This window comes from Montipora foliosa, chromosome 11 (assembly GCF_036669935.1).
Source record: "Montipora foliosa isolate CH-2021 chromosome 11, ASM3666993v2, whole genome shotgun sequence".
In the NCBI taxonomy this organism is placed as follows: domain Eukaryota; kingdom Metazoa; phylum Cnidaria; class Anthozoa; order Scleractinia; family Acroporidae; genus Montipora; species Montipora foliosa.
In genome coordinates this window covers 49,053,042-49,062,856 of record NC_090879.1, presented here as the reverse complement: position 1 = coordinate 49,062,856, position 9,815 = coordinate 49,053,042, and the positions used below count along the sequence as shown (strand labels likewise).

The 9,815-nt window shown below is 39.8% G+C and overlaps 2 protein-coding genes across 2 annotated transcripts in view; both read left to right on the top strand.

The window, feature by feature from the left end:
- The window catches only part of LOC137976510 (fructose-bisphosphate aldolase, non-muscle type-like), a 7,153-nt gene extending 4,852 nt beyond the window's left edge, over nt 1-2,301 (top strand). The window contains exons 2-3 of the mRNA XM_068823879.1: nt 768-932; nt 1,540-2,301. Coding sequence (XP_068679980.1) covers nt 768-932; nt 1,540-1,754 — 380 coding nt within the window. The 3' untranslated portion in view covers nt 1,755-2,301. The remainder of the gene's footprint in view (nt 1-767; nt 933-1,539) is intronic.
- Nucleotides 2,302-4,014: 1,713 nt separating this feature from the next.
- On the top strand, nt 4,015-6,476 carry LOC137976278 (uncharacterized). The gene is made up of 2 exons (XM_068823574.1): nt 4,015-4,176; nt 5,444-6,476. The coding sequence occupies exon 2, from the start codon at nt 5,483-5,485 to the stop codon at nt 6,029-6,031; it is 549 nt and encodes a 182-aa protein (XP_068679675.1). The 5' UTR covers nt 4,015-4,176; nt 5,444-5,482; the 3' UTR covers nt 6,032-6,476.
- Nucleotides 6,477-9,815: the final 3,339 nt, after the last annotated feature.

Below are 9,815 nucleotides of genomic sequence, written 5' to 3'. Positions count from 1 at the left end.
GGGCATTGGATATGAGATGGTAAATAGCCAACAAGGTGCGTAGCGCCAAATAACCAAGATGGCCTCAGATGTTTAGGCTAAATTTTGAAATGGAAGGTTCTTACTCACAGAGTTTTACTGTACTCAATGTTGTGTTCAATGAAAACACTGCATAGTTTGTGCTTTTGCAGCTGATATACTCATCAAGACATCTCTAGTCCAAATAATCACATGAGCCAGAACGCAATTAAGGATTAATTTCAGGAACATTGTCAAGGTTTTCACAAAGTTCAGGGGAGGGCAATTTTGAAGTTAACCCTTAATTGCATGAGGGTACATTGCGGTTACATGTTTATCACATAAAGGGCAAAATCACTGAGGGAAGCCCATTCAGTGCTGCGGCGGATGACAATCAACATTCTGCCATTCGGTTAAAGTTCAATTCGATAAATTGTTGCTGTCAACAGAAATAGTGCTTAAAATGTAATTTATGTGTATAAGTAGTTTGGAAGAAAATTCTTTTGAAACTTTGCTTGATCTGGATAAGCAACTGTTAACCAATCAGGATCAAGTTATTGTGCCCTCTTGATTTAAAAAAGTACCCTCATGATTAAGGGAAAATGCCCTCCGTCTCAGCCAATCAGCATTCAGTAATTTTGCCCTGTATTTGATAAACAGGATTTAGCATGCCAAATTTTAAGCAATTCATAGCAAGAAGGAAAAATCTGCTCCACCAGTGAGGGAATTGCTTGGATTTCATCTTTGAGAGTACTTCTTGTTTCCTTCAGGTCAGAGTTGCCCCACCAAGTACACCCCTCAAGCTGTTGCTAAAGCCACTGTTACTGCTTTTCAACGCACCATACCAGTAGCTGTTCCTGGGGTTGTGTTTTTGTCTGGAGGACAGTCAGAGGAAGAAGCATCTGTCCACCTCAATGCCATCAACCAATATCCAGGTTTGGGTTGTTTTTTTTGGACGATTTACAATATTTTTAAAAACGTTTCTGCAAAGCAATACCTTTTACATTGCCTTGCATAAACAGATATTGGAAAACTACTGTGCTACCATTAAAAACAGCGCCATTATGTGAAACATCTTTCGACAGCAATACCACACTTACACTGGGAATATAACTTAGACAAGTACAGTCAATTGGCTTAAGATCGCAACTAACTAAATTTAGACACATTAAAGGCACTGTTACTCGGAGCAATTTTTCTTGCAACTCTTGTCATTCATTCATCTTATGACTACTCTTCAGACATAGCCTACAGGCTAACTTATTGTTTGATGGTGCAAACTTCTTTGCACTGGTTTTTGACATTGCATGCTTTTAAAATTTTGAATGCTACTTTTTAGATTGAAGTGTTCTGGGTTTTTGATGTTGTAATAGGACTTCCAAAAAGCAGACCTCTGTGAAATGAAAGGATACGACTCTCCACCTAAAAATTTAACACTATCAAGATTGCGTAACTAGTGAATAAACCTAACTGCCCCTTTCAAACAGCTGGCCTCTAGTGAAAAGAGTGGCGGCTCATTTCCAGGTATCTTTTCATCTGTAGGGAAGAAGCCATGGGCTTTGACCTTCTCATTTGGCCGTGCTCTACAAGCAAGTGCACTGAAGGCTTGGTCTGGAAAACCCGAGCAAATTAAAGCTGGACAAGGAGAGTTCCTGAAGCGTGCTGCAGCCAATGGGCTTGCTTGCCAAGGAAAGTATGCTGGAGGAGCTGGACTAGCTGGAGGGGAGAGTCTGTTTGTTGCTGATCATCAGTATTAGAACAATACTTAAGATTCAGTCCATAAGTGCCACCTCAATAGTATCGTGCAGCGATAGTCGAAAACTTGTAAAAGAAACTTGGTGTGAAATAATAATTTGTTCCATTAACTGTTGACTGATTTCAAGTAGTGGTATAGTAGTAAAGTTGTTAAAATGATTCAAAAAAGCTGGAATTTGCATCCGAGACAAGCTGTTTGAAGCAGAGTTATGGCTAACACTGCATACCTGGTTACCTTAAATGAAACTTGTAGTGGTGGTTGTTCATATTTTAGTATAGTACTACAATAGTTCTGCTTGGAATAATACCGTTGATGTGGTGTCTCAAATTGATTAAACAGAATAAACACGAGAATGTGATCACCACATTAAAGTGGTGTAGGAATAGTATTCAGTTGTCAAGCTTTAGCTACGGCGACTGCACCCTTCAATTACGTACAGGTGTTCTTCAGGATTGCAAAACTGGTAATCACAAACTGGCACAGAGCTGTGAAGTTGTCCATTAAGGTTGCTATGTAAGACATGGTGATTAAAATGAAAGTTATGAAAATGTTATGCAGGTGTTTATTGCAGCAAAGAATTGCACACTGTTGTTGCAGCTTATTGAGCATCCAAGTCCTGCGTTCAGGGTTCTGAAGGGCCCCTGCTCAAGGCTGTAGCAAATAAGCAAGTTACTGGTTTAGGGCTCCTTGGTTCAATTGTTACCAACAAACGTTTGAATTTTGCCATCAAAAAAAGCCTTGACAATAATATATGTAATTTAATTAGGAATTGCACTTTTCTTAGGGCATCTTCATGTATCAGTAACCAATACCTTCCGTGTATTATACCTTTGTTTGTGAATATATTGAACCTAAGCGATCTAATCGCGCGAAGAAGACGAAACGAGGGAACAAAATAATGCATTTTTATTCTTCGAACGTGCATAACGTTTTTCTTCGGAGGAAATCGTGGGCCCTTAATTTTTTCCGTCGTAACAAGTCTTTCCGTGGAGTTTCCAATAAAAGGAAAAACGGGGAACGTGATTTTCGATGCTTCTCGCGAAAAAGTGGTGACGACGATAGAAGTGAGAGCGGAAGTTGTCAGGAACTACTTGAGATTTGGTTTTCTCTTCTCAGAAATTCGATTTACAGGTGTCAATTTGCTTTTCAATACGTCACACCTATTCGATCCCATCGATTGTGAGCGAGCGCTTTCTGGGTCATTTTTTGGCTCTCATATCAAAACATTGAAAATCTCTTTCCTCAGCCGTTTCTGTTCTTTGAAACCCCACAGAAAGGTTTGTTATAGAAAAAGCAGCCACTTAGGTTGTACATTTTGGATGCTTATGATACGACCAAAAGTTTCGGAAATTTAGGTTTGGAAGTCCAATGAAACGGTCCGTTTTACTTTATAAAAGAATTAGGATAGTACGCCTACTCTCATTGGTCAATAGCTGTGTTTAGATGAGAGCATGGAAACACGGCTGTGACATCATCACACAAATCTTGATTGGTTATGTAGTCAGACGCGCGTTTTGATTGGTTGGTAGGAAATATGAGCGTGTATTAAGAAAATCTGTTTCAATCAAGAAGGAAAAAAAACAGCAGTTTCCTTCATTTGTCGAATTATCTTTGAGGAATATTTTATAAAAGCAGTAGAGGACTTTTTTCCGTCTTTCCATATCCTCATCTAAACACTCGAGGAAGTTGGGAGAATTCTCGACAGTTATGCAAACCCTCGACTGCGTCTCGTGTTTGCATAACTGTCTCGAATTCACCCAACTTCCCCTCGTCTTTAGATGAGGCTATGGAAACACGGAAAACGTCCTCTATATTGCTTAATTCGGTCTCATCGAGATATTTGATACCACTTTGTAGGTGGTACGAAATGTCCGGCTGGACCGAAATTTTGCCCTATTCCTTTTGATTAAATTGCTGTTTCCGTCGACTCATGCTCTCTCCCGAGCCCGCGTACATCCACCTGCTCACCTCAGAAAGTTCTTCGGGGAGGGGGCGACTGCGCAGCCTACATTTGTTGTTGTTGTTTTTTGTTTCTTGTTGGTATAAATAAATAAATGTTGTTGTTGTTACATGACGCTGATTGGCCCAAGATGGCTTGGGTTCAAGCTTACACAACTTGAATTTACTGTACGATTGGGGACATGGAATTGCGAAATTTCAAACAGGAATTTTTGTCGCACGTTAAGCGCTCGTACATTTCCCTGTTAAATACGTCGTTTCCTGTTTGTAACTTCTTGGGTGGCTGTTTAGTTGTAGCAACATTGTGCACATTCCTACCAGAAAGAGTATAAAAGTAGATCCTTGAGTTATCTCATTACTACTACTTTCAAACACTTTGTTTGATCATACAAAATCCAATCTCTGACTTTAACGTCGACTTGTACCTGTCCTACGAATTACAGCGGAATTAAAGGTTACCATTGGTAAGTAAGTAATTAAGCTATGATAATTTATGAGCATCTTAAAATGTAATCTTGGACTGTCAATTGGCACAAGTGAAATAGATAGCCCGGCTAATTTTTGTATCAGGCACACAGCTAATTGATTCAACTTAAATACCAATGGTAGGTCACCAAAGAGAGCAAAGGGAAGAAGTAGCCCAGTCGAGAAAAAAAATTGTGACTCTTTTTCTAAAAGAGCTTTTTAACATCACGGCCGAACTGAAGAAAACAAGGCCATTAATCTGCATATATATATACTGTATTTGATGAGTGGCCTGGCAAATCCCTATTTACTATAAATATGTAAACTATCACGAAACTGAATCACCGCCATGAGCTACGATCTTGACCTTCGCGGTGGGCGCTTTCCTAATGACGATTTTTTTGTGACGTCTGTAGGAAAATGAAGCGTGTATTAAATATCGTGTTGGCCGAAGGAGTCGTAGTGCTAGTAGTCGAAGTCGTAGAGATATCATTAGAATAGTTAATTAATGGCACTAAATGCTGTAAATGTATGATTGAATACAAAAAATAAACTGTAAGATTCAACACAAAAATAGTTGAGGCCGGAATACGACGTCAGCATTTTTTTGGCTCACATTTCCTCAATCAAAGCAAGAGTTTCTTTTGAAAGTTCAAGCTTACCCACGAAACAAAGGATCCTTTCAACGAAAACAAAAGAAAATACGTTGCATGATGCTATTTTGAAAATTATCATGCTGTGTTCAACTTGTGCCGGTTGCAAAACGATTAATCATTCAAAAGCAGGTTGCGCAAATAATTTGGAGAAGTTCAGTAATATTGTAAAAACCGCTTTCTTCTTCCTCCGAGGATTGCGCAATCGGTTACTACAAAAAGGAATATTATCTTGCGCAATGTTTCCTGTAATACGTTTCGAGATATTCGCAACGTCAACTGAATCGATTGCTAAATGAGCGAGCGAAAACAGTCATAAAGATTTGACACTGATCATCTTCTTTTGCGACGATAGAGACGTAAGATTCGCACTAACAGCAAAGACCGGCATAATAAAACTCTTTCGTAGAGCAAAATACACCTACGCTTGCGAATTTGCCATGTGATGTGTGCCTAATCATCGGGCGAACATTTCATTTGAAAAGGATTTCATACATATTCAGTTAGGTCTATTCTGTATGCATGAACGACCAAATTTTAAGTGGGCTTTGTCTAAGATATTGAAAATTAAACAAACTGCATCACAACTTAATCTTTATTCATTTTTACTCAGTGTTGATGATCCACTGACTGCAAGACTGAGACGTCAACCATGGAGCACAGAAAAGACATTTATATTAAGACACTGGGCTTAACTCCTCTCTCGGAAGAAGGGGGCTGCTTTGCAGAAACTTATAGATCACTCGAAACGATGAAAGTGGACGGACGAGAAGGCAGCGAAAGAAATTTATTCACCACCATTTACTTTATGATGACTCGTGAACTTGGAGGGAAAAATTTCTTTAATCGCAATGAGAGCGATATTACGCATTTCTTTCACGATGGATGGCCAGCCAAATACATCTGCGTTACACCCGACGGAAAAATTGAAGAATTTACTTTGGGAAATGACATCTTAAATGGTCATGTTCTTCAACTGAGGGTTCCTGGGGGTTGCCTCAAGGCCGCTAGAATTTTAACGGAAGAAAAAGGCTACGCAAAGTTTCCTGGTGAAACACCTTTTACGTTGATTTCAGAGAAGATGACCCCAGGATTTGATTACAGGGATCGCTTCGTACCCACCGCATCTCAAATGAAGGCCTTATACCCAAATCTATGGCCACAATTGGAAGAATTCAGTGCGCCAGATGGAAAGAACTAATCATGCAGCTAATGTAATCCGGGCTTATGAACGAACCTATCATCTTATGAGAGGAGGGGAGATGGGAAATTTCTTTCGATAATTAATTTTTTAGCATCTGTATTTCGAAGAATTTCCTTTGCCAGTACTTACTGACCCTACCGTATGCACGATCTCTGTCTCTTATTTTCCTCGTGAAAGCCTTGTTTTGGCAATGATATACCGAAAACGCAACCAACCTCCTCCCGAAAGGTCAATGGTCGGTTTCCCTTCGCTGTTTAACGGTATTCGCTTTGGTGTTGAAAGGCAGTCATGCATGAGAGAGGGGCTAGCCCCGTCTATTACATTAGACATGATTTTGTTGGAGTACTTTCGAGAAAAATGACAATTATGTGAAATAGTAATGATGCATTCGTGACTGAGAGGCATAAAGGATAATTACACATGATAATTGTCAGGTTTATAATTCTTGTTTTATCTGGGCCTTCGGTTTACCATTCTCACCCAACAAGAAAACGAAGTCTAAAACTTACAAATACAAAAACAGCCCCAAAGGAAGCAATTTATCCACATTTGTATTTTAAAAAGGTCGATGGTTTACATAATGATGATCTACCTAGTCACTTAAAGTGGCTGAAACCAGTTTCACCACTAGCTTTTAAGAGACGTTCTCATTAGAAGGGTTATAACTACTACACTGTATCATGTAACAGCAATGTTATGGTACCATATGAAATACCAATTATTGCTTAACAAAATGCGCCCATTTTTGTGACGTAATAGGATGCCATGGAAACATGAAAGCTCTCCAAAAATATCCTATATTAGTCCAGTCAATCTATGAAAAAATAGGGATCAACCTATCACTAATTCCAACAGAAAGTTTTTCAACGGTTTTAGCTCCAGAAAACATCCTTCTATAACATATCAAATGTCACAAGAAGTTCTAGTAGAAGAACTTGTTAAAAATCAGAAATATTCACGTCGAGTTAGCGGGCGAAATTTTGCAGAATGGAAACGAGGCTGCACAAAGAACAGTTTGAACTGCCTTGGTTTTCGCGAGGATTTATCAGGGAAATGTCTGTGGATCGCGCAGAATAACTGCAGGTGATTGAAAATTTGTAAAGTAATTTGGATTCGTGAAATTATTTACTGTTGTTTGCTTTAGATGACCGTCTAAAACTCCTTGGTGTTTAAAAGCCTATACAATCATGATATGAAAATAATTGTCAAAATACTATTATGTACCATTTTTTATCGGAATTTATAAGAGCAATAGAATCCGCAATAAATATTAGGAGTTACTTTAGAAGGAAAAGTTTGTTTTTATAGACTATGTAGAAATGATTTATTGCCATTGGTCACGGTTTGTCGGCGGCGCGAATTTCCGTGTCGGCGGCATCATCTTGGTCATTTCCTTGATAAGTTCTATCGAGCAAGTACAATACATTAATTTCGAGTTCTGAATTGCCTCTGTAAGGTAAGGAAATATTGCTATTTTGTGATTTTTTATTATTTGTGAGTAGCGACGACTATTCCAGTGTGCTTTTTCCAACGTATATTATGCAAATGATGGTTTCAATGTGTTTAGAATATTGAATGAAAACAGCAAAATCTTTCTCGTAAAGCTGAAGTGTGCTGCACGGATGTTCTTCCTCTCCGCAGCCATAGAAGCGATATTTTCTTATGATCGACTAATATACTAGAAGTGTATCGTAGCTTTATGTCTACGTCGTGAGAAAGAGTGGTAAATACTAGGCAGGCTTCTCCACGGACCTCATCATCGGACGGGTGCTAATGCGGAGACCAGCGGTGGTTTGACCAGAGGCCGAGGTATGACAGAACAACAGAGCTGACATGGCTACCGGCGACGCCCGCTTTTGCCGAAATCAGTCGTGCAATGCAACAATTAACAGGCGCAAACTAATCCTAACCTGGCCCTAATTTTTCTCTAGGCCTAATTCAGGTTCCAAAAAAAGCTTCTTCAATTCATTTGAGTGCGTATTCATCATAGGCACCCGTCTTTAAACAATGTATAACCATAGATACCCTTATATACCTCTGTATACCCTTGTATTCTTTTGTCATGATACCTCTGTATACCCTTGTTTACTCGTACATATTTTGCAGGAGAGCGATAACGATTGAAGGAACGTTTGCCATCATGGAAAAGTAGGTGAAATTTTCCGCCAGATGATACAGCGAGCTTTCACATGTGTAAAACAAACTGTTTTGTGACATTTAACTTTAGTTCAAAAAAGGCAGAACGACAGAGGACGGATAAAACTATTTAGCCTGCTGTTTTAAAGACAACGACGCCTTCAGGGTCCATGTACAATGGCAAGTTGCAAGTATATCACGCCTTTTTCATGGCGCAGCTAAAATGCAATAAAAGAAAAGACCTGGTTTCCCAGGAACGATCTGCAATGTGACGCTGTCACGTCACAGAAAAAAAGTTCGATCGTAACCTCTGTCGCCTGTGGCTACCTCCCAATAAAATCAAGAATCGTTAATATTTCTGGGTATGACATTCCCACTGAAACCATTTTCAAAGATCGGAAAATCTTGACACGTCGGGACTGGTCTATTTTATATTCAAGCTTGATCTTTTAACATATCTTTTTCTGGAGCCTATAGCTAGTGATAGTGACATTAAAAAGCTGGTCGCAAATGCTGTTCCGGAAAGTACAAGAAAGTCAACAAAATATGCTGTCAACGTCTTTGAAGGTGTGAGCAGACTCCAAGTGAAGCTATGATCTTCGCAGTTATGAGCGCAATTTTTGCAATTGCGTAGAGAAGCCTGAAAAATTCAGGACTTCAACGGGGTTTGAACCCGTGACCTCGCGATTCCGGTGCGACGCTCTAACCAACTGAGCTATGAAGCCACTGACGTTGGGAGCTGGTCATTTGTTGGTTCTAATGGTCCCGTGAGGAATGAATCAATGATGAGTTGGTTAGAGCGTCGCACCGGAATCGCGAGGTCACGGGTTCAAACCCCCTTGAAGTCCTGAATTTTTCAGGCTTCTCTACGCAATTGCAAAAATTGCGCTCATAACTGCGAAGATCATAGCTTCATCACTTGATTTCATATCCGCAGTTCATATATGATTCATTTCATATACCATTTCATCATTGATTCATTCCTCACGGGACCATTAGACTGAATGAAATGTTTCGTGCAACTTGTCTCGCAATGTTTTGGCGACATTGTGGCGGTCTTATGATATTCATATTTATCGACTACGGGACCGCAGTGACAAGGTTAAATAGTAATGCTCCTAGGTGGACGGGTATTCTGTAACTGTTCCAAACCAGCCCATTGACTTGGATGTTAGTCTCTGTATTAAGTGTCTCAAATGTTGAAACTAGACGTTCCACGAGTGTAAACTGGGCTGCCTGTGGTACTTGTTACACAAAAATAGAAGGCACTGAGTTGGGTGGTGGTGGGGGGTCATCTAGACCATTTGAGGGGTCACACAGACGCCGTGCCAGCAGTGGCCCTTTGGCTCACATTTTCTCACGTTGATTTTGTCCGGAAATTCCAGAAAGCGGTGCCGAAGAAATTGAGTCGAGAGCGCACCCCCTTCCCCCCTCTCCACATACCCTCTATCCGACAAATTCACGTTAGTGATGTACATCTATTTTTGGCAAAATGTATTTGAAATAAGAAAAGCTCTGAAACTGAACTAACCATTAGTGTTGTACATAACAGCACCATTAGTAAAATATTAACAAAGCTCACTCAGTTGATACGGAGATCAAACGCCATTCGCGTTACAATGACTTTCTGACGCCATTGCAGGTT

Coding starts and splice junctions, on each gene's coding strand:
- LOC137976278 (XM_068823574.1), top strand. CDS start 5,483: ATGGAGCACAGAAAAGACATTTATATTAAGACACTGGGCTTAACTCCT.